Source organism: Tribolium madens, unplaced genomic scaffold (genome assembly GCF_015345945.1).
Source record: "Tribolium madens isolate multiple individuals breed KSU strain unplaced genomic scaffold, Tmad_KSU_1.1 Scaffold_20;HRSCAF=117;Tcas5.2_LG4, whole genome shotgun sequence".
NCBI classification, from domain to species: Eukaryota; Metazoa; Arthropoda; class Insecta; order Coleoptera; family Tenebrionidae; genus Tribolium; species Tribolium madens.
This window is the reverse complement of record NW_025400985.1, coordinates 3,988,131-4,013,827: the sequence shown is the minus strand read 5'-3', so window position 1 is coordinate 4,013,827 and position 25,697 is coordinate 3,988,131. Positions and strand designations below refer to the sequence as shown.

General features: G+C 38.8%; 1 protein-coding gene across 5 annotated transcripts in view; it reads left to right on the top strand.

Moving 5' to 3' along the window:
- Nucleotides 1-25,612, top strand: part of LOC123004762 (brain tumor protein) — a 66,066-nt gene extending 40,454 nt beyond the window's left edge. For 3 of the 5 annotated variants that reach the window (XM_044398181.1, XM_044398180.1, XM_044398178.1), the window contains exon 2: nucleotides 21,586-25,612. In XM_044398181.1, coding sequence (XP_044254116.1) covers nucleotides 21,605-24,052 — 2,448 coding nt within the window. In that variant the 5' untranslated portion in view covers nucleotides 21,586-21,604 and the 3' untranslated portion in view covers nucleotides 24,053-25,612. Of the gene's footprint in view, nucleotides 1-14,305; nucleotides 14,440-20,639; nucleotides 20,754-21,585 lie in introns of those variants that run through there. The other 2 variants (XM_044398179.1, XM_044398182.1) reach the window with 2 other exon arrangements.
- Nucleotides 25,613-25,697: the final 85 nt, after the last annotated feature.

The window sequence follows — 25,697 nt, the reverse complement described above, 5'->3', positions numbered from 1 at the left end:
TGTGACGGGACATGTGGTTTTTCAAAACATATGTTTCAGTTGTTGCATTAGACCAATGCAGAGTTTGGATCAACAGGATGTACAATTTCAAATTGTCAGAAAGAAGATACATGTCGATATGTCAATCGGCAACTTCACTGAACAAGGTTTAAGTTTAAAAAAATAAAAGAACAGTTGGAGAGTTTCAATTATTGCTGTTTATTTTTCTGATAATCAACATGAAAACAGTGGTAATACAAAAGGTACAACAAGTAATTAAATGTCGAGGTTTGGCTAAAACAGTATCCAATATCAAAACATTTATGTTTGTGCGAGTTGCCGTTTGACAAGCAATGTTATGGACGCATCGAATCTCGGAATTGTGCTTCTTGATGTGCGTAACTTACGACAAAGGAGGCAATTAGTATTATCGCTTAGAAGTGTTAGTTTATCGATTAAAGTGAGTCGAACAATCATGATTGAAGACGTTAAGCATTTACAACGTTCCGAACGCAGTTTGTTAATTAATCACTTGTGACAATATCTCACGGAATAGTCGATCTTTGCGAACCTACCCTTAATCTAAAATTGGAAAGATTTCAGAATCATTATTCCTGGTTTGCACGGAAGAAAAACAGCAAACAACGAAATTCGATTAAATCCAGAGATTTTATTAGGTTTTTCGCGTCCATTTGTGACGTCACTGCGACAATCTTATTCGTACTTGTTGCGACTTCATTACAGACGTAACGAATTCCGAAATTGCTCGTAAAATAAAAATTATTTTCTGTTTAAACACTACACAATACCTACTTGCATCATGAGCAATAAAAGTTGTAGGTACATTTCGTACAGGAAAATCGCACTATTTGGTATTTGTCATGAGAGTTTCCGGAGTATTGTTTAAAACAAATATTGATAATCTTGTCGAATTCCAAGAGTATCTACACTTGTTAATAAATGATTTCAAGTATGCGTTTGTTTACTCGAAGTATCCTGATATCTAAAAGAAAAGTGCTATTGGGTTGTACAAAGATGAGATAAACAATAATAAAACTCTTGATTAATTCTTTGAGTTTTCCTTGATGTCATAAGCACAGCACGATTTTAGTGTGCTTTAGATATAATCCGACAGTGGCAGTGAGTAGCAACTCATCTCATCCTCTTTGAAAGAATTTCTTCCACACAACCAACTAAGCTTTGCTTCTTGTAGGAGCTGCTATTGTCTTTTCCCTTCTATTATAGCATGTGTGAGAAACTGATTTTGTGCTCTTTGTTTTCAGGTATGTCCGTCAGCGGTAGTTGGCGCCACATGCAGTTCGGGCGGGAATGAGCTTATGTATGTCTGCGCAAAAGGTTAATAAAAGTGAACTTTTCGCGGGCCAGATGTGTCAGCCACCTCCTCGTCGGGTTAAAGTACGACCTTCGTTGGTACTTGCTGGCGGTGTAAAAAATCTCGTCGTCGGCAGCCATAATAATAGCATCCATCATGGAGTGTGCATGAAAGTGAAGGCGCTCGACGACCGCTCGGTTTGCCATATAGAATATAGACGCCGTCGATGATGATGGTGCGGCAAAAAGCCGGCCGAGACCGGTCAGCATAGTATAAATGCGGATCAATGTGCCAAAGCCGGGTAAACGTCCCGTGATTATTGTCCTCGGTTGCGCGACCTTGTAAAAGCGAACCTGATTTACCTGTGCTGGTGTGCACGCATAGATATGTATATACCTGGAGGACTAGGTTGTTTGGGATTTTTCAAATGAGTAAATTGCGACTTTACGCTCCGGCGGCCAGGAGAAGATGGCTAAACTATGTAACGAACGTTTTCTTTGCGAAGTCACGATTCATTTGTAATTAGTTCATCACGGACCGCAAGGAAAGCCTGTAATCTCGTTAGCGGATCGTTCATACATGCGGATTTGGATTACAACATGGAAAATAACTCGAAATTTATGCCAATTATATCAGAGACTCAAAGAGATCACCAATTACATATACTTTTTGTAACACATGAACGAGCGACGATATGGAAATTTCTGTTAGCGTCATCCATGATAATGTCTGTTACCATGTATAGTATAGACTCACTTTTCTACTTTTCGATTTGCGAAACTATTTTGGAGAATAGTAAATAGAAATTCAGACTAGTCTTTCTAAATTTTTACCAACTATTTATTTATTTTTTTTCAATATTTTTTATGTAATTTTGATTTTTGTGATAATTGTCTGTTGCTTTGCGAAATCCGCGCCTAGCTCAATCGGTGATGTAAGCTGTGGCAAAGCCTTCGGTTGATGTGCCGGAGGATGTGTTTATGAATATAAACGACAGGGACATCCGCCAAGATAATTCAGCATTCAGTTTGGAAACATGGTCTGTCTAGTTCCACCGGTGTGAGGTTTCCCGAGTTTTAATGAAAATCTGAATCTTTGAAAGGTTTTAACATCGGATTTTTGAGATTATTAGCGCCATTTTTGTCGTCATTCTCGCGACTCATTACTGACGGATGAGAGATACTAAACGCGAACTTTGATTGGTCGGGATTGGAAAAAGCCAAACTCGAGGATCACAACTTTTCACTGGGACGTTTTTACGCTTGATGTTTTTTGCGAGACTCGCTTTGAAGAAGCTTAATCAAATAGATTTTTCTCGTCGACGGGATAAAGACGTTTTTATCGAACAGAATGGTCAGAATCCGGATAGGCACGTCAGGAATTTAAATATCTATGAATCAATGTGCGGTTACGACCAATTTATGTTGTAAAAGGGGAAATAATTTGTTGCAGTAGATAGAGTCTAGGCTGATTTAATAAGCGGTTTTGGTTCGAAGACAGGCGACAAATAGCGCCTGATAATAATTACCTTCACGACCCAACCTTAATACCAACATTATTGTTATTAGAACTAAGAGATCAATTCTATATTACTACTTGGTGATCGATGATAAACTAACAACAGTGACATTTGCGCGGGCGAATTATTCTAAGTGATTTAGAAGCTGAACGAGTTCACGGTTTCCATCTTCTTTTATCTGGCTGTACCTATAGACCATTCGGGTTCAACGGTTCGGGAGTGCGGTGAAGGAGAAGGAGGAGAATGTCCCCGCAGCCTTGTGTGCGGATCGTGGTCGGCCGTGTGGAACGTCGGGCATGAGAATCCTGCGGCACCGTGGACTAAGTGAACACTTAAACAAAGGATCGTTACGTTTCGGAAAAATGTAGCGAATTCTATTTGCACGTACAAACGTGAGTTGTTGCGCATTCAGAAGCAGGATCATGCAGAAAATCCAGAATTCACATTATGCCATCGCTTAATTACTTGGAAACTCTCAACGATGCATGGCGGCAAGCACGGGCGCCGACTTTTAAAATCTTCAGCACAATATTTTGTCTCACGACGACAGAAAGGCAAGATGTTGATGGCATTACGAGATATTAGAATTTTTTGGAAGTTCTCAGATTTCCCTTTCGTCTTCGATGCAAGTAGTTGCAGGCATGCACTGGTTGGAATGCGAACAATGCACGGTTGTTCATGAGCTCTCAGTTTATTGCCTCGGAACGGTCTCTAAGCTCCTTAGTTGCCTGATGAAGGAGCTGGATCTCGTTGAAAACTCAGAATTGGCGCGATGTTGTTGCCTAATTACTCGGAAACTCTCTTGACATTCTTGCGAGAGCTCTCGATTCCGAAGGAATGGGGCCCCAATCGAGCATCGCGGAAATGCAAATGGACGTACTAATGGCGTCTAATGACACGACATCGTTGTTTTCTCTATAATTTAGAGATCACGCCGCAAGAGCAAGAGCGGCGGCGAACGTTAACCCGTCTAATAGAGTTGAAGGTAACGCGGTACTGCTGTTGCTCCTGGTGCCGGTGTGCGATACTCATTTGTTTGCGCTCAATGTTGACCTTGAAAACGTACGCGAACCCAACAAAGAACCGCGGAGAGTTCAAGCCGGAAACGACGGAGCGAGGGGTCCGTACGGCCGACCCGGAGGCTCCGGACAGACGATCGATGAAGACTGTCGATGGAGAGGCGACACTTCTGAGATACGACCGTCTACAACTAATTGAAACTCGCTTGAAACAGACCAGATGATGCCGTCGGACTAAACAAAAACTTAATTAGACATCCAGTGTCGCTATTAGTTAATGAATGGAGGTTGTACAGTTGGAAGTTCGGACCGACTTCTTTTTTTTTCTCGATTCGCATTGGATTGATAAAAGTTTTGCGCTTTGTTAAAAGTTTGACGTCAAATAAGAACGATGTGGAAATAACTTTTTAACACCATAGATTTGTTCGAACTGATGGTGAAGAGGTCATGACTAGCTGGATGGACGCTTTTAGGTGTCTTATTGGATGTTTTTCGATGATAAACTAAACTTTTACTTCGTTATATTGAACAATTTGTACACAACTGTGCTTGTGTTTTAATTGTGCTACTCATAACACGACAAACAATAAGTTTGAAGGAGAAATGACAGCATATCAGCATTTACTGATATAGAATTTGTTACGTTCGCGTTGATTGCGTGATGATAAAATATAATGAATGTATTTTAATATGTAAAAATCATGTTACCAGAATATGTCATTTCATGGAGAACAAGTCGGCAACAAGTCTTTTGCTACAATCGCAAAGTCGAAATAATTTAATGCCTAAAGTCTTTGTTATTTTCGTATATGTATTTATGTTTGCTGTTTAAAAAGAAACCTATCAACGCAAAAATAAAAATGTATGTTACTATTCTTGCGACCTAATTAAAAATTGACCTTTGAGGAAAACGGTTTTTGTTGGCAAAGCGACTCGAAGGACTATTAATTATGGAGGAAACAATTTCCTATTGCGCGGGGACATTGTTAAAATACAAACGAGGTCTGTAGCTAAGTTTATTCGACTTGCAATATTGAAATAATTTCCATTATTCGTGCGAAATCTTGTCAAGAGATCTGAAAGTGGTATCTGGATATGAAATCTATGCTATATGAAACAATGAGTGCTTTTGTCCCGAAGAAAATTCATGTTGCATATACGTCCTTGGTGTCGATTTTCTGCAGTTGGCCACGTCGTCGACTCCATAATAAATTCCGTGCTTCCAACTGATTCCATTGTTCTCGATTTGTAAGTAACAACAACAACGGGTTCACGGTGCACGTGCTCAGCTTTTCCGAAATGGAAAATTCTTTTCTCGCCTTCTCATTTTGTTTATCTTTCCGCCGTTGAGGAAATGTTGGCAGTGAATATTAAACTGATTTATTTGCGTTGAAAATTTGCGTATAAACCCACCACTAAATTTAGATTCGTGTGCACGTTTATTAACATGAGGGATTCGTGAAAAATGGTTTTTGCCTTTAGATTAGCTCGAGATTTGGCCTGTTGCTATTGGAAACCGATTAAAGTGGACAATCAATCGCATTTATACGCCGCTCCGGTGCTAAGAATAACCCATACCCATAAAAACTTTGGGGGATTAGGGTTTTGCGAGGAGTTTGTTGATCTGGTCATATCAGCGACGCTACAAAACGTCAAGTTCAAGGACGTTTGCGATTATATTTGGAAAACACTCTCTTGGTGTGTGTGTTCAGTAACGTCGACGGTAAATTTGGAAGCATATGCGTCTGATGTTTTCAACGCGACGGCTTGCTTTTTTTAGATCATGTGAAAAGAGAACATAAACAATTTTGTGTATATGTTTAAAGAATTTTTTATTTTCTTACGTCAATGTGTCGGATTAAACATTACGGTGAGGAATTTGTCCTTGTGATATTTTTTTAAATAATTGTGAGGGGTTGTTGAGTGTTCTTTGTTGTTGCAAAGCCGACGTGTTTATTTACATTTGGGAGTTTTTGGAACGGCACCAAAATATTCATCATTAATTTTGTTGGGTAGTTGGTAAATGGCCACTTCGTAACGAATTACTCATTGTATCGGTTTTGTTTTTTGAATTCGCTCGTGCAAGAAACGGAAAATTAATTTCGTTCAATGTTCACAATTTATTAAACGGCAATTTGGCCGAGTGCAGACGGTTTGTGTGCATTTTCCGTTCGTAAAGCAAACTGTTTATTAAGTATAAATAATGCATTCGAAAGAATATTTATAGCCGTTGTAGTAATTACATAGTGAAGCGGCCAAATCTGAAGTAAACATATTTCGGAGTTGTGGTGATTTTTTCTTAACCATCGATCGTCGTTAATTAGCTAACCCTCGTAGGCGGGGCGGCGCCTTTGGATTAACGAGCAGCACAACACTGAGATGGTCGTTCCGGTGGGAACGCTCCTTCATTATCCCTGATATGTGGGTGTGTCTGTTTAAACATGACGATCCTTGACTCGTGAGTGACGTTCGAGTGGTGCACACTTCCGCCCTTTTTGCCTCAAATATCGGGAACCTTTCACTTTCCCATCGAAAAATTCGTCCTGGACTTAAGTATATGAGGAGGTGATGGTGCAACGTGCTCCCGTTTGCGCAATTATAACAATGGCAGGAGCGTTGACCCGATGCTCTGTTGCAACCTTGCAACTTGCATCCGCGGAAGACACAAAGATGCTTGTTTAGTTTGCGCAAACCATATACGAAATCCATCCACTAAGCTGCTCTTTTATATAACCTGCTATCAGTGATATCTATTTTTGCTCTACTAATCAGTGTCGGAGCTTTCCTTTTTTTTTCGCGAATTCAATTCTTCTAATTGATTTTATTGCATAACGATACGTCTTTCACTTTTCGAGCTGTTGGCGCTCGCACGGCTATAAAGTGTGATGCATCATCTGCTTGCTCTCAATCGCCTATTAAATTCGGATCTATTCTACACATGCGAGTTTGTTGACCTCTCTGATGTTTTTACCATACAGTTCAATTATCGTTATCTTGAGTGGTCACCAAGATCGATTCTTAATCTTTTTTCCCATTCTTTTCGTCACTAATGACGTATTACCAACGCGTAACAGACTCGGTTGGTTCCGTTTGGTTTTCTCCAGCTGCACTTTGTTAAATGTGTGGAATAATAAACTCCGAGGAGGTTTTCTGTGTTTGTTAGTGTTGTACATATTTGAAACGGTTGCATGTGCGCGCCCCGGAATTATAAAGTACACATTAATGTCTTGTAACGTAAACAGTTTCGAGTTATTATGGTTATTTTTCGATGCGGCTACCGCTTACCGAGCGGTTTCCCTTTAGCACAACTTACTTCAAGAGGTGACCGACTCGAAGCGCACAGCTTTTTCTCGTATTTTACACAAGGGCAGCTTTCAAACGTTTTTAAGGAAACCTATAGATTTGAAACACCTGCAATTACACACCCGTTTGAACACACTTATAGATTTCCTGGATAATTAAAAGGCTATTGAATGTTTTGGGATTTTTGCTGAATGAATGTTGTTGACACAAAATTTTATAATTCACACTAAAAGCTTAGTGATTGTGTTACAAAAAGTGATTTTCGGGGTAATTTCTTTGATCGTGAGTAATTGCGAATAGCTTTCAGAACTTGTAGTCGTTACCAGAATTACCTTAATTATCTTAAACTTTGCAACGAAAAAATATAGATCCTTGCGTGATCCGTAAATGCTTTCGCAAATTACCGTCGCAAGCCTGTGTTTGTGTTGTTTGTTCCTACAGGATCCACGCATAATTTAGTAGCTCGTCACTTGTAGCGAAAAATCGATTCACGGTCTTAAATTTTTTTGTCGGTTTATTTTAGTGCGCCGCGCCACGTCCTTTGTGAATTAGCGGTATTTTGCTTAGTAAATGTCGGTCTGAAAGGCCATTATTTCGGCTCTTTGTGGCAGTTTTTCCGCACCGTTGCGTATACGTGAAAATCGTGAAGTTTTCGTAGAAAAGGGATCGTGGAAAACGTCTATAAATTGAGAGGGGGGAAAACATAAATATGCACTTTATTTTTAGCCAGAATGCCTAAATAAAAAAGAGGTGGCGTGAAAACGCTTTCGGAATTTTCCTCCTCGAATTAATTTAACAAGAGGGGTTTCGTATTACAAATTAGTAAGTCTGGCAAGAAGTTTTTTTGGGTGCTTAGTCTTCTGTTACCGAGCGCTGTAATTAGTTTAGTGTTTGGTGGCGATTTTTTAAAAATATCTTGACCTTATTGTAAAATGAGATTGATTTATTCGTCGCGATTTTCTTCCCGTTAGCGAAACCATATTAAATCGCTGTCGGGACTGTTAAATATTAATAAATCTCTTGCATTTGCGATTCCGTTCGAGGAAGCGACTATTCATGTTTATTTATGCGCCCGTTCTGAATCAATCTATGAATTTTTAGTATTTTTCTGGCCTAGTCTGTAATAAAAGGCGTTTGCGGAATGTTTTTTATCATTTTTTCACTAGTTTGTTCCACTTTCGTATCGTGGGAGGATCACGTTGCTCCATAGAGTTGCATCACCGCTTAACGCGAATATCGTGCACTTTTGCAACGAGGGATCTTCCTTTCACTAGAAAGCGATTTTTTTGTCATCGTTTTACCCTTCTCTATTGTTAACACCAGCTGTCTTTAAATATTCGTAAAGTGTTGGTTCATGCAACCGAAACCTGCTCTAACCGATATTAGATTAATTATTCTGCTTGAGGGATGTCTGCAAGTTTGTTGCTTTTGCCTACATCCTACAATATCGAACAGGCGTGTTGTTTATCTTTTAAATTGTTACAACGCCACCAGGTTTTTTATAAATAGTTTGTAGTAAATAATAAAAAAAATGCCACGATGAATTATTAAAATGGCTCCAAAAGCTGTAGATGTGAGTGAGGGTTAGTTAAAAATTGAAAGCTTGCTACTAAAACGCTTTTGAAAAAAATATTATCTAGTATTGTTAACCACAATTGTCAGTATATTGCAGCTTCGCATTTCTAAAGACATTTCAGAAAATATATTTCCATGAAACAGGAGAGCGAGTCAGCTGTTACATTGTATGTGAATGTGTCAGAATACGTAGAAAATTACAATTTATAAATACTTACGAACACCCGAATATAATGGACTCTTCCTGTTTCCTAAGGAATAAATTTATTTCATTTAAATGTTACAAGTTTGGAATTATTTTAATGTTGCATACTAATTTACAGTTGTTGCATGCAGGACATTTTTGATAAAATTTAATGTTTTTAATTGCGCATTAAGATTTTCCTGCTGAGCGACTCCGCCAAAATTTCAGCGTTGACCCATTTTGGGGTAACATCTGGTCAATAAAACCGTAGTAGCCAAGATTTATCGTGATACATGTATATAAAATTTATACGTGGTTTCGTCTGTGCATAAACTGGTACTAATTAAATTTCATAATGAAACTATGCATTATTCAGGAGACCTGTTGCGATTTGTCGCGTCGACATAACCACACCTTTAGTTTTCTTTCAGATTTATCTACTGAAATGGGGAAAAAAATTATAATTTTGTTAGTCTCATGGAGAACCGTGCACATAATTAATGACAATGTGAATTATAGCGACGATTGTTGAATGAGTGACTCTCGAGAGGAGTCAAAACCAAAGCTGTGTAAAAAATGATGTCGTTATCATTAATCCTAACTCGGCCATGTAGAACGGTAAATATTTTCCATTTTGTGGTAGACAATGATTTATGGGCACTGGTTTTGTAATGAAAAAAAACAAATGGCTTTTAATTTATGCGTAATTTTCTTATGCGAGTAGGTTTCGATGGTTAAAAGGTCGGTGCATATTTATGCCGCACCGTGGATTAATTATTGTGGCCACCTCTGAAGAGGAAAAATTCTTTGTTTCGTTCAAGTTCACGGCTTGGTAATTACGTTTCTTTTATGAAAAAATTGTTATTGAACGATTCGATAAAGCGGAACGAAAGAGGAGTTTTTTTGATTAAGCCATCCGGAATTGTTTATCTAGGAAGATTGATGGTGCATTATGTTTGTGAATAAATTGTCGATCGTCCAAATCTTTTATCACGTATTTTTATCGAAAGTGATAATAAATCGTTCACGTGAATTCGATATAAGAGGCGGATTGACCGGTTCCATGTATTAAATATACGCACTGGGACGCCATCAATACCGTAAATTATTCAACAAGAAGCAAATCCACTTTCGATTTCGTTAATCACTGAAAGTAAGAGTCCGCGTACTTTCTTTCGGCGTTCTACAATTTTTTACGTAATAATTTCTAGAAACCCGGCTGTAAAATCAACCCCTTTGGTTCCACTGAAAAGTAATTTTGCTCTGGAAACGGACATTGTAAAAAAGTTTTCATAGTTCGGAATTAATGAAACTCACATCTCGTAGAACTAAATTAATTTAATACCCGTATTGGAAACAAAATATGCGGGTAGATGCTAGAAATTAAGATAAATTCCTCCTTGTCACTGTTTAGTGACAGTTTCCGTCGGGGACACTGCCGGTCGAAGAAACATCAAATAACAATTTTGTTGTTTGGAGCACTTATCGGAAAATAATGGTCGAGATACCACAAAAATTCCATTCATAATGGGGTGATGATAAAAATGTGTTTTTTTGGTGCTTCTTCTTTGTTTACTGTTTTGTTTCAGAAAACTTTTTTTATCACATCTTGCTAAGACGGAATTTAGATTGGACGAAACTGCCGTGCAGATTTTAAGTTCGTCCAAAACTCTGTCAAATGAAATTGCTGCAAAACAAGCAATTGCTCAATAAAAAATAGAATTTAAATTACATATTTCGACTTATTTACGTAATGATCTGTCCAATAGTCCAATTAAAATTCCGATATGGCATTCTGAAATATTTCTTTATTTCATTTTGGGTTAAAGTTTTCTTTTTTAGAGGCGAAATGCCCGTACCTAATATCAAATTAATGACAAAAGTTTGTTTCGCAGTGTATATTTACAGGGAAAAGTTTGTTCCGACCATCTGTTTCTACAGTGATGGAAAAGTTATTTGGATTCTAAAATTTATTACCAATTTAATTAGGCAAATTTTTTTGTTCGGCAGTCATTTAACTGATTGAAAAATAGGGAGAGTGTGTAATATGTTAAAGCAATTAGAGAAAGTGATAATTTAGCTAATTATAACAAATAATGGTACAAACAAATATTGGAATTATAAATACTACATGTGGAAGCTTTTTGTTGTGATGACTGATGATGATGAAAGTTTTTACTTTAGATCCAACTAATTTTTATTGGTTAAACATCCAGACATCAGACAATTGTATTAATTGTGTAAGTCATATTTCTCGGTAAAGAATGGGAATCATTGAAGGAATAACAATTAGATATCCGCATTTATAATAGACAGAATCGATGTGAATCATTTAATAGATTATTTAACAGTTGAACATTTTTATGGTCAGGTGTCTAATTCTAGGACTTGTTTGCAAATCAGTTTAAAAATTGTTCAAATTTGTCTGTCCGAAAGGTCACTTAAACAAAATGTATAATAAATGAAGTGTCTTGTTAGAATTGATTAGTGTTAGACAAACACGCGCGTGTGGGCAAACACCGACATATTTTAAAATAGACATTTTATCCATCATTTCTTTTTCGGTAAGCCGTTATCGATTTTAGCGATTTCCACTTGTTGATGGAATCCTCGTGTGGGACACGGTCCCCGAAATTCGATGCATTTTTACGAATTCGATTACGTCCGCAAAAATGCCTTATTTATGAGAAGTGTCGCTTCGGTAATTGATAACTCGGACTTTTTCAGTTTCCAATCGATAATAATACATTATCGTCTCCCTCTCCCGTATTGTTTTTTGTTTACTTTTCCGCCGAAGTAATAAAAGTAAATTATTAACCAAACACGGCGCGAAGCGGAAAAATATAAACGATGTATGGAGATAACAGAGGAAAAAAAGGGGCGAGCGACGGCTTTATCCCCCTTCCCGCTGTAATAATGGTGATGCCAACAATGATAATTAATGCGAATTTCATCTAAGACGACGCCCTTGTTTGCTGAACAATTTCGCAGAAAAAATCGCGTTGTTGGAGTGCGTTGACTCTTGTCGGTATTATCGTGTATTTTTTCCTATTTTTCATGGTCATGGTTTTGTCAAAATTTTCCATTGATGGGTGGGGGGGAAACGAAGAAATTGACAGAAAGAGAGAGAGAGAGAGGGAGGGAAAAGGCGGATATGGTTCAGGGACGGCGCCGGTCCATATCACAGGTTTACCTTCGATACCGTGTAACCTACTCAATTTCAAATTTTTTTAATGGATTATAATACCATTACTTTCTTTTCAATAGACGTAACGTAAATCGAGCTTTAGCGAATTTATACCGATAGGTAGTACTGTTTCGAAGATCGTCATAAAGATAAAGATTTCTGGAATTAGATTAGACATCAAGAGCGCCCACCATACACCAAGTTTAGTATTAACCATAAAGAAGTAACAGTATTGTTTCTACTAGTACGAGATACAACATGCCTAATAAAGCAACTTGTCGTTAAAGTTAAGTCAACGACTATTATAATAATGGTTAATATGCTTGCGCAGCAGACAGTCTGATGGACCCTAATCTAAATAAACTGCCAGATAAGACCGTCTGGACGATGAAAGCGAATTTGGATGTGAAGGGGGTCATCCGCGATTTAGTACGTTGGATTGTCTACATTTTCGGTAATGAATAATAATTTTAAAATCTAATTCCGCTTTATTCTCTGCTTTCTTATCGACAAATTGAACCAATTTGAGAATTCAAAGGTTAATTAAGAAATAATTCAAAGTGTAAACAGAATTTCCGAAACCACACAACTTTAAAAATTTAATAAAAATGCTGCTACTTTGGTTATTTAGAACTGTAAATGTGGAATATTTTTATAATATGTAATAAATTTTTATTTTATCAATGAAACCAGTGTAACACATGTTCAAAGTCGAATGTATGGTGCTTGTTTTACAAAAGAAAAAACAGTATTGCAATCTGATTCATTCTACACAAGTACACAGTTAAGATGAAAGTAAATTAATTAGAGTTTTGTTTTTTTGACACTAGATAGGCATTTTACACATACATAATTTCTTTCCACGATTAGCATTGTATAGGTATCAATTCCACTTATCAGTGTTGTTTGTTATGTCAGGCATCATCTTATGGCTGTTCTATGAAACAATAATACTTGTTCGTTTTTAGAAATAGAAACTTCTGAAGTCAGTAAGTTGAAATAAATATTTTGATAATTAGACAATGTTTGTAGAAGGCAAGGGAAACTACCTAGAACCAGATTTAAAAAAGCCACCAGTTGTGCTAATCTTGTCGTAAATCCTGTAATTATCGAAATGTCAATAATTCTTTTCTGAACGGTGCCACTAACTTTTGGAGAAACAGAATGCCATTACTGTGCTACACCATATATCTTGTTATCAGCGAATGATTCAATTTTAATTTCCACAACATATCCTTTGGACTCTAATATTTAGAAAATTGTGATCAAAACATGTATGTATGTACATGTAGGCGTTTGTTATACAGGGTCGCTCAAAAGTATGGATACAGTTAAATGTAATAAAAAAATTATCAAAACTTATTGAAATTTGGAATACGCTTAAAAGAATGTAAATTCCATCGCCTCATATGTTTATCAAACTTTTATCGCTATTTTAATGTCAAAAAGGGTCAAATTTATTATTTTTTTCTGAGTTCTGTGATGTAACACATGCATACCTTATTAAAAAAAAATATCGAACTAATTAAATTTTGAAAAATGTAATTTTTTTAGCCTTGGAAATGTTGTCTTTACCTATCGTTAGCTCTTTGCCGCCTGAACTTTGATCAAAAAATAAGAAAACTGTTTCCCAAATTTCAACGTGCTCTGCTAAACCGTTTAGTTGTATCCATACTTTTTAGCGACCCTGTATATGATCTGCTTATATCTGTAATTACGGAAGAGGCGACGAAACGTCAATCATAAAATCCAAGATAGGCGTTTTTATTGTTCCGATTCGTTTTTGATAAGAGCGAAATTTGTTTGTTCGATTTATCACAACTTCTATTTCTATTATCATCCAATATGACTTGACCTTCCTCGCTTTCAGTCTCATCGAGGAAACCATTTCGATATCCCCTTATCCTTGAAAGTGGCGTTTATGTTTTCTCCGGGGTTGGTTGATTCGCGTTAATGTCGATTGCTCAACATCGAAGTAGGCCGCGTCGGTCCACTGATCAACAGTGATATTGCACGAGTATCCGAAAGCGATCAAGGCCACCGGCCGCGCCTGAAACTTCTTCGTTCCAATGGGGATCGGGTCTGGTCGATTGGGGGGACATGATATTAGAGAAATGACTTAGAATTGACATAGTCGACGGCGCATTTATGCAACACCACGAATCAAGGTAGATGTACTTTCACTCGGCAGTTATGCGCGCGGTTGCGTAATTTTAACGGAAACAATGCAGTAGTATAGTACATCTGGTGGCGGTGTTCGGTAGAGCATCTCGGGTGCAGAAAGTGAAGGATTTGGTGGATGTGATCTTCGGGATTTCGCGGATCGTCTCAATGGATGAGGTAAAGCTCCGAGTCGATCGCGCGATTAGGTTTAAATAACTGCCAGTGTTGACATTGGGTCAGGTTAGGTTGGGTGCAAATTTCTGGCATGCGTTCGCCCGCCGCTATAAATTAGCCGCGACACGAGCAAAACAAAATATATTTTTAAAATCGAACGCTTTTTCTAATAATAGTCGCGCGCGAATGCAACGAATTTTCGTGAATCGTTCGCGTGTGTGATGTTGCGTTAATGTCAACGTCTTTTTTCTCTCTCTGAAGAGGGCTTTATCGGTGCATCCGAGCGTGGGTCTTTGTCAGGCGTTGTACAGGAACGGTCGCCGGAAGTCCAACACTTGATTTCCGGTCGAACTTAAACACACACACGCTCCGGAGCAGATGTCGGGGCGTGTGTGTTGCGAACTTAAAACATGTTACTTATGCGAATAACCGACCGTGTTAAGGCGGCTTCACAACGGTCGGCCGTGAAACCATTTCCGCGTCAACGATGCCGATGGACTTTCACTTTGGAAAGTCACTCCCTCGCCAAAGGCTCCCAGATTCTCGCAATACGACATTCATGATGTTATGTAAATATGGATTATTATCGAAAAGACGTAACTTGACACACAATTCGAAAAAAAATTGATTTTTTATAGTACGCTTTCACCAAACCACGCTTGGCATTGAGAAAAGCATTGACATAATCGGTTACTCTTTTTTTGCAATGACTCGCTACTTTTACAAGGGTAACTGTCACTGAAGCAGTAGATCACAAACATTTAGTGATTTAGTCAGATTTTTAAATTATCCAACCAAGTGTAAGAAAGCACTTTAAACGAACGGCTTAAGTGATTTAACCTCGTTATTTACATCTCGTTTTAGTTACATTATGCACGCACATTGTTGGCACTTGCTACTAAGTTTATTTTAAATGAAGTGTATTGTTTTCACTGCTACAAATTAAAATTAAATTTTATTTCGAGAAATAAAAGCTGACAAATGGGAAGGAATGAAATAAATTATTTTATATATCCTGTTTAGTAGCTCCAAACATGTTAAATTGGTTATACCTTATTTTCTTTCAAATTATTATTCTCTGAAATTTTTTGTGTGGGTGTCAAATTGGTCAAATGAAATCTGAACGTTTTTTAGTATTTTCGCCTTTTCGTCTAAATATTTTTGTTTGTCTGATTGCGTCGTTAATACATTTTATACCTACATTAAATCATCAGGTAATGAGTGATTGAAATTGTTTTTATTTTCGCTGTTAACTCAATTGACAACAATATATTACATTGATTTGCTAATTGATAGAGAACATTGTGTTCATAACATTTGTATTAGATAAATTGAAATAATGTGTAGCGGATGTATTGTATTAAATTTTAATAAGAATTTTGATTACCAATTCGTTGAACTTCAGTTTTAAAACTATTTTAAAATTATCCAACTTTAAAGTGTCTATTGTTAATGAATGATAATCTTTGTTTTTGTTGATAAATATGAAAACAGCGATATAGAAAGTGAGAAAAAGAAGTAAAGTTCAAGCTACATGAAGATAACTAATATATTTCACTGAGACAAATTGAAAGATTATTTTTGAAGTTAATAGTACCAATATGATCATGGTTAGACAAAACTGAAAGCGGTTCTATGTTCCAAATCAAGTTTTTGCTTGCCATTTAAAAATAATTACTCAAACTGTGTTTTAGAGTGTCCTTATTTAGAAATGTAATTTACGACACAAATTCCTTTAATGAACATTTCAGCATTTTATTTTATCGTAATTACTATGTAAACAAACGTTTGTTTAATTTAAAGTTTGGTTTTATTTTTTAAACACTTAAAAAGTAATCACCTCGCAAACCTTGTGTATAAACAGAATCTATTTATTTAAAAAAAATAAGAAAATAACTTAGACGCTTTTGGTAAACTTTTTTTAATCGAGGTGAACGAGATACGTGTCATTTCTAGAGCGCTTGAAGCGAAGGTAAGGAGTCTTCCAGGTAAAGAAATTTGCCCGAAATGAGTAAAAATTTGCATGTCTAAGCCATAAGTCGAGACTTGTGAAGTGTTGCTGAAATTTGGTTATAACAAAAGGGTACTCGGGTCCCTTCCGAGTCACAGATGGTGACTATTTTTGTATGGAAAGTGATTTGCAGTTGGAAGAGGAATTTATCCAAGAACGCGACCTTATTTCCCAATGATGTACAGAAATAAACTTGTCAAGGACCGATGCTACGCAGCAAATAATCTGCACTTTTCTTTCTCCCAAAGAATTAATAATGCGTTCCAAGAGCGGTTTGTTGAACACACGACAATCAAGCGACAATGACCGTGCAGAGGCGGCCGTGAACCCGTGGAAATTTTAATGACCCGCATATAGCCATCCTAATATTGAATCCTCACAATGGTTCATTTATCTGGTCAAGTGTGAACGCGGCTTAATCTTTTCGAAGAAGTTTCGTGCGTGCCTATTCCAAGGAGCTCATTATCTGTCACGATGATGTCGACGTGACCGTCTCTATACGACACCATCCCCGAAAAGGATAAAGATTTATCGGTTGTGTCAAGTTGAAGGCCGCATTCACACCCACGGCGCGTCGATCTGACCCGGCGAGCCCCATCTGGCGATGCAATCGACGATTACCGCGAGTTATGGCGGGATCGTTCGAAATGATAGACCATTACGGTTTATTTCGCCTTTTTATATTGTCAATAATTCATATCGGACGTATGGACGCTATTAAAATTTCAAATGTGTTTATTTGAACGCGACCGCTTCATGAGATGTGTCCGGATATATTTCGTCTACGTGACGGTTGGCATTTGAGTGCTTTTTAACATTTTTCGATTGAATTAATTGCGACTACGAAACAGAGTTCTTGAAGACAACACATGTAAATGTTTCTTTTCATTAGGTTATTTCATAGGGACTAATTAAATCTCATAAATAATTGAATTTGATGTTGACATTTAATCGTTATACAGTTTAATTGAAAATGTCAGTCACTTAACGGTCTTCGATTACTTAGCACCAATACCTGAAGGAACAATGGACCAGATTTAGAAATTAATTAGCATTATTATTGTTACACTTTAACATCACTATTCAGTGTTAATTATTATGACTGTTCGGTGAGATTCCTTTTTTCACATTTTTACCACAAGGTTGATCTTTTACAAAGTTCTGTTACAAAAATTCAAAATACAATCGAAAATTTTTATTTCATATTGCCTAATAGATTTTGACTGATTTTGAAGTGAACTGCATCAGAGTTGGTAACTTATTATTGTTACATGTTGTTTTTTATTTTTACAGTTTAAAATAAAATATGTACACTTCTAGTCAAAAGAAAAGCGTAATGCCTCCGCAGACAACAGAAGGGATAAAAACTCGCATTGTCACAAAACTAGAAGAAGGTTGGTCAATTAGGTTAGTTACTCGAAAATTCCATTTTAGACTTCTGTTTTTAAAATTAAACGTCGTTGGGAACAGGACGCTACTTTGCAAGAAAAGCTGTTATTGGTCGTAAAGTAAATTATATTATTAAATTCTGTAAAACAATACGTGTGTTCCTTATTGATAAAGTTTAGTTTAGTTTTTAGTTCAATGCTTACCAAGTAACAGAAAAAAAAACCCGTTTACTGCCAAAATCGTATTAAGTCTGTTACATCACTAATTTTGATATTTGTACCTTAATACAAATTTGTCTTTCCGGACTTATAACATAAATAACTATGAATAATTGTTTCTAATATTTAGTCATAGCATTGATAAACTTGTTTTTCCCGCTGACGATATGTTTTGTATGATTATCTTTGACTACGGAACTTAATATCTTCACAAAATTTTTAGAAAAAGAATAATTTTGACAACGAAGATGGCTTAAATAAGTGAAACGATTCTTCTAAAAGATAAAATTTAATACTCTCGATTTAAATTTTGATTTTTTGGTTTCAGCTCTGCTTGGTTAAAAATAATTTTAGTTTTGAAAAATCAGGTATGCCTCAATTTTCAAAAAAACTATGTTTATGTTGAGTGAAATGCCTTTTATGTGGCAAATACCACCTTTTACTAGTTGATCTTAAAAAGAATTTGATAGACTTATTTCAAAGTATTTAAGTGACAAGTTGTACTCGTAAATTGTATTTAAGTTAGTCGTAATTCACGAGCCGCAGGCCGGAATTTGTGTCTGGAGGGGGCGTCGCTATCACCTCTATACGTTATTTGGCGCTTAAGCGTCGGAATTCGCGTCGTTAATGTTTTCATTAAAGGCGATCCTCATCTCGGGGTGTTATTTTTCATCGTTAGTGGTGGTTCGATAGGGAAGCCGCCTCCGCGACAAGAGTAATTTCCGGCAGGAACCAGGTGGTAGTCGGTGGTAATAATTTGCACGAAACGTCCGAATGGAGCGAATCTTTCATTCATTATCGTCGATGGCTTTAGCCCTTTAATTAATTCTTAACCGCGCCGCCACTGATTCGGAAAAAAAAAAGAAACCTAATCTTCTCCCAGTTTCTTTTCTCCGATTCCGGAGCTATCGCTCGAAACGTCCATATTAAATTCCGCTTTACGCTGGCTTGAGCATTCATTTTCATGGGGGTGGCTTAAGAAAATCCCGCCGGCTTTTATTCCTTATTGTTTCCATTTCCTGAAATTAAAAATGTTGGTGCGTGTATTTGGCCGTGTAACACAATTAAGCGGCTTTTAGAACCGAATTTTGACACAAAGTTGAGTTGAAATTTCATTAGCGATGATGAAAATCGTAATTAGAATGCTCCCTAAGATTGTAAAAAGGCTTTCTCACGGCTTTTTTTGTCTTGTGGCTGCACCTCAGCTGCTCTCATGCGGAAAACGGAAAGGGCGCAGACTTATACACAATTACCAGCACTTAACTGTGACTTAACTTTGTTCGGAGGTCGAAGGGTGCCTAATCTTCTGCGGCTTCCGGTCCCCAAACATCATGAACATGTTCACACCCAAGATGTCTTCTTCCTACGACTACCGTCATAAATCTCTGTAAACTTTCCACAAGTTAAGTTAAGCTGTTGACTGGAGTTAAAATCAGAACCTGTAAGATGAAATAAACATTTACCTGGCGGTTTTGTTGGAAATTGTCGAGATCTTAGTACTGGAAGTAATTCGAGATGATTAGGAAGGAACAGCAGGTCTTTGTTCAGTTTGAATGGAACGAACTACTCAGCAAATACCAGATGCCATTTTATATTTAGAAATAGTATACTCTGAATCGAATTTGAAAAGCTATTTATCTAAAAATATTAAAATTTCCTTTGAATCAGTTATAAAAATAAAGTGGAGTGACATTATAATCTTTGGCAGAACCACCAAACTGTTCAATAATAATAAACCCATAAATTATCTAAGATTGCTGTCGTAAGTAATCTTTGGCCTATTTTCGATTTTTTTTTTTTGGAATAAATTACCAAAATTTATGCATAAATGATTTGATTTTTTTTGCCTTTTTAACGTGTACGTTCCGTTGGCTCCCGGTACATAATAATTCAAAGAATCCTCTGGCAACACGTGAGTTTAACGTCGCTTTGGCAATGTGAAACCGACTGTAGAACCAGTATCTGAACTAATCTTCTTGGAATCCATCTACCTGTATTTTTCAAGTTTAACTTTAGCCTAATGCTCAATGCACACAGGTAGAGACCGTTCCAAGAATCCGGCGGAGTGAATCTGCCTTTATATTTCGAGTTTCTCTCAAAATTTTCAAAGTTATCTGACAATTTAGGTCATGAGCCGGATGCGTGACGCCGCTGCTCGACATCACCATAAAATTCAGAGAAAAATATCAAATTATTTTCGCTTACTTCACACAAACATTTTATTTATAACTCGTAGGGTGTATCGGTTTATTATTGAAATGCAGCGCGCTTTTCGCGTAGAGTAACGGCGGGAATGTGCCGCGCGCGGGTTTTTCTTCAACCGTCATTAACAATAACGTCTTGCCGGGAAAATTCACGCGCCAAAAGACAAGTCGATGTTTTTTTTTGTCGACGGTCATTCTTGTTGATATCAGGCATTCCAATTCGGCGATACCTGCCCGATGTTAAGAAGGGGTGGAAGTCCCTGCGAGTTTAGCGGGCTGTTGGAGAAGAGGAGGGGTGAAATATAGCCGCGTTTGTATCCCCTCGACTAGTTCTTATTTTATTTAACATCTGCTCGTTTCGTAGGACGGAGGTCTGACTGTTGTATTTGTGGTGCCTTTTATTATTGTTTTAAATGTTAAGTAATGTTAACATGAAGGTGTTGTAAATTCCGCGTGCGTTTCTCACTTAAGGATATTTGATCAACTTGTTAAAGTGTGAGTACCCAATTTATAGGAATTATTGATCGGGCGGGAAAATCCGTTGATAAATACCGTGTCAATTAATACCGGGATAAAATGTTTAGCATAATATTGGAATTTTCCACGAATTATCGTGACTGAGGCCAGTGTGGCATCGGGTTACTTTGCTAATAGTCTCGCTGTGGAGACGAGGGGCAGTCGGCAACCCTTTCACGTCATGCTGTCGATGATCGATCCATTTTTGTATTTTTTTCCGAGTTGCGGACTGCATGTTTTTTTTTTGAAGACGGTTAAGCGTTTGTCCATTCGTTTGCTTAACAAGCCTTGGCAACAGGTAGCGAATGACGCAGTGTTGTAGCAAAGCAACAAACAACGCACAAGGATATTGAACGGACAGCACGCCGCCGCCGGCGACTGCATTGGCGGTGGCGGTGGCGGCGACGGCGCCGGTAACCGGTTACAATTCGTCTGTAAATACAGTTCCTCTATTGTAAGTACTTACGTTTCGAGTGAATGGCGGTTTCGGCCCTGTTGGTCTAGAGGAGCGGTGCTTCAGCCACCTTGTTGCAGCAATAATTCAAGTCGGGGTTGCAGCCCTCACAGCGTTACCTTGGCAACAGCATTAGTCCCCTCGGTCGGCACATCGATCGTCCACCGCCTCCTCTTTCCGCGCCAGACACGTCTAAACACTTCGCCCCCACGCGATTTGACAGCCCCAGGATGCACCCGACGCCGCTGATTCATCGGCTGCAATCGGGGGATGAATAAATAACGGTCGCGTCGCGCCGCCATCGCGTTCGATGCCCTCGTGCCGACGTTTTACTAATTGAAGATTCGGTTGTTGCAGGGATGACGGGTAATTAAAGATGGCATCTCCGACTCCTTCAATTGAATCACTACCACGAGCAAACTCCGTTGGATCGTTTGGTGACCAAGCCGACTATTTGTCCCTATCTCCCCTGGAAGATTCCCCATTGTCAGTGAGTGGTTCGTCGCCCCCAGTCAGCGATTCCGTCGATCGAGACAGCGACCCCTCTGAGCTCCATTGCCAGCAGTGCCGCGAGCCTGTGGCCGACCCCAAACTCTTGGCCTGCTTCCACACCTTTTGCAATCCTTGTCTTGAAAAGAACAAGCTCATCTGCCCACGGTGCAACTCGGAATCGATCGAAGGCATCCTCAATAGCTTGCTTTTTAGCTCGGACTCAACGACAGACTCGTTTCATCCGACGGTCCGTTGCACCGGCTGTAAGACCAAGAAACTAGACGCGGTTGCCCGCTGCGTCGATTGTGCCAATTATCTGTGTCCGAACTGCGTCATGGCTCATCAGTTTATGCACTGCTTCGAAGGCCATCGAGTCGTCAACCTGAACGAAATCAAAGATGAATCCAAGAACGGCCTGATCTCGAATTCCACAATCACCAATGGTGAAAATAAAAACACGGTCTGTCCACGACACAAAGGCGAACTTTTGAAATATTTCTGTCGCACTTGTTCGATTCCAATATGCAAAGAGTGTCTGAATTTAGAACATCCAGCCGGTATACACGAATACGAACATATCAGCGAAGCGGCTCCAAAACAAGTCGAAGCGATCCAACATGCGGTACAAGAGGCTAAAACTAAAGCCACCGACATACGCAACATTCTTAAAAATGTCGAACACGTATCCAGTCGCTTGCAGGTGCAATACCACAAAGCCCAAAACGAAATCAACGACACGTTCATGTTCTACCGATCGATGTTGGAGGAGCGGAAACAGGAACTTTTGAAAGAACTAGAGAGTGTATTTTCGGCAAAACAAATCTCTCTTGGCGTAGCAACACAGAAAGGTCAAGAAACGGTCGAACAGATTTACAAAACGTGCGAATTCGTCGAGAGACTGAACAAATGTGCTACCATTGTTGAAATTTTAATGATTAGGAAATTGTTAGATACGAAATTGCAAGGCCTTTTGAGTTACAACATAGATCAGAGCGTGCAATCAGCATGCGAACTGGAATTTGTCTCGAATTATCAAGCGATCCAAGTGGGCGTCCGTAACACATTTGGTTACGTCCGATCGAATTCTGAAGCCGTGGTGGGACCTAGCAAGCAACCACCTATTGCCCGTCCCACCGGCGGTTCCAGCTCCAGCGGCAGCAGCGTCAATGGCAGTTCGGGGAGTCTAAACGGCGGCATCCACTGCCCGTTTACCATTTCCGGCTCCAGCCAATCAACCTCTCCATTTGAATCAAACATAATCAGCAAAAGATTCAGCAGTGCCAATAGTTTGGGACCGTTTTCAACGACAATCGGTGATTTGAATCTCAACGGTATCAACCCTTACGAAAAATGGTCGAATGGTGGTACCGACACAATGTTCCAAAACGGCAGCAGCGATCCCTATTCGTTAACGAGCACCGGTCATAGCGATCCCATGCTCGATCTCACATCGAAATTGATGTCCACGGCGATATTTCCCCCGAAATCTCAAATCAAACGCCAAAAGATGATCTACCATTGCAAGTTTGGCGAGTTTGGCGTGATGGAAGGTCAATTTACTGAACCGAGCGGCGTTGCGGTCAACGCTCAAAACGACATTATTGTCGCCGACACGAATAATCATCGAATCCAGATTTTTGACAAAGAAGGCCGCTTTAAGTTCCAATTCGGCGAGTGTGGTAAACGCGACGGCCAACTTCTCTACCCGAATCGCGTCGCCGTTGTGCGTACCTCAGGCGACATCATCGTCACAGAGCGTTCGCCCACGCACCAGATCCAAATCTACAACCAATACGGACAGTTTGTGCGAAAATTCGGCGCCAACATCCTACAGCATCCACGCGGTGTTACCGTTGATAACAAGGGCCGCATTGTCGTCGTCGAGTGTAAAGTGATGCGTGTGATTATCTTCGATCAAACCGGGACTGTTTTGCAAAAGTTTGGCTGTTCGAAGCACTTGGAGTTTCCGAACGGCGTCGTCGTCAACGACAAACAGGAGATCTTTATCAGCGATAATCGTGCTCACTGCGTCAAGGTGTTCAGTTACGAGGGTGTTTATCTGCGACAAATCGGTGGCGAAGGCATCACTAACTACCCGATAGGTGTCGGTATCAATGCCAATGGCGAGATTCTGATCGCCGATAACCACAACAACTTTAACTTGACCATCTTCACCCAAGACGGACAACTAGTATCTGCGTTAGAGAGCAAAGTGAAGCACGCCCAATGTTTCGATGTTGCGTTGATGGACGACGGCTCCGTAGTATTGGCCAGTAAGGATTACCGTCTGTACATCTATCGCTATGTGCAGGTGCCCCCCATTGGTCTGTAGACGGAGCGAGATCGTCACGAGACAGGGTCTCCAGCAGCCGTTCCCGACACTTTTTGTTGATGCATTTTTGAACGAAGCGTTCGGATTGCTGGTCTGTTATTACTATTTGTATTTATCAATTTATAAATTTAAAGTTTGTCCAAAATTGTAACGATGTGCAGTCGTCGTCATAGTTTTGTATTGTACTTCACAATGTTGATATTTTTTATTGATAGTATGTACGATATTTGACGATGCGTTTGAGACAGGAAGCCTGCCTGCTCCTTCAGGGAGCGCGGCCCGTCACCCGTGTTGAATGACCAATTCTATCACTAATTCAAAACAGGGATATTATAATTCACATTTTAGAAATGTTAAAGAATAATAAACCAAGCAGCATAGCGGTGCCTGGGCCATTGTTGTATTTAAGTCGAGCATCAATTTCCGATACGATATGATGATCTATTTTAATATGCGTGTATGATGTTGTGTATGTCCTTAGTATAGCGCGTTGTTGTTTGCGGGATGCCGCGTTGTTAGCGACCCTAGTCACCCACGAACTGTACTTGTAACAGTTTTTTTTTCTTTTAATATTATTATTGATTATTTTTTATTATATCCCCTCCTTTTTGTATGTTTTTTTTTTGTATTATTATTATTGTCTTTACTATTACTGTGCTTTGTTCGACACCGTAGCGTGCCGTGCCCCCAACTTCCAGTCGCTCGGGCGTTGTTTATTTTTAGTTTTGTTATGATTTATAAATAGTGGTATTATTACACCATATCTCTTAAGTTAGAAAAAACTACATAGGAAGAAATTGCAACTCTCCCTGTGGTGCATGCAATATACTTCACACCATCCTTCATTATTATTTTTTTTTTTAATTATTATATGAGTTAGTTGTAGCAGTAGAATATATTTGTTTGTTGATGCTGCCGAGTTTAAGATAGTGACGCTGGCCGCACGAGCATGCGTGCGGTCGCGAATCGCGGACGCTGCCGCCGCCGCAGGCGCGCCCTACAAGACTATTTACTTAGTAGCTAGGGTTTTATTTTAGTTAGAAATGGTGAGGGCGAGCGGGCGGATGGCGTCGTAGTCGTCGCCGTATTTCTCTTTATAATTTTCTCTTTCTCTCTATTTGATCGCGATTCCCCTCGCCCGCTCCGCCTCGTTGCGTATTATTATTTATATTATTATTATATTGTTGTTTTTTGAAACCGGAGGCGATGATCGCAGAACACGGGGGCTGAGCGATCTCAATCCCACATTTTACCAGCAGTCCCGTGACTTGCGCCGCGCCGTCACTCGTCTGGTCGCCGAAATGTTGTCTCTTGGTGTCTCACCGACAAGTGTTATATATGTTGTTTTTAATGTCTTGTTCAGAGTACGCTCTATTTTTTCTATTGTTCCTGAGACGTCCTTGGCGAGGCACCTTGAGAATAAACCGGCGCGGATGACCCGACCAGGATGGCTACGGCGCCCCAATGTATTACTAGAATTTTTTTAAACTTGTTGTTATTATTATTATCTTAATTTTAATGGTAAAATTGTTCTTAAATTAAATGTACATTGTTTTGTTTTCTTTGATTTTTTGTTGTAAATGCTTTTTAATTAATAATACCAATTCTTGCAGTTTTCAGTTATTTTTATTTTGTTTTATTTATT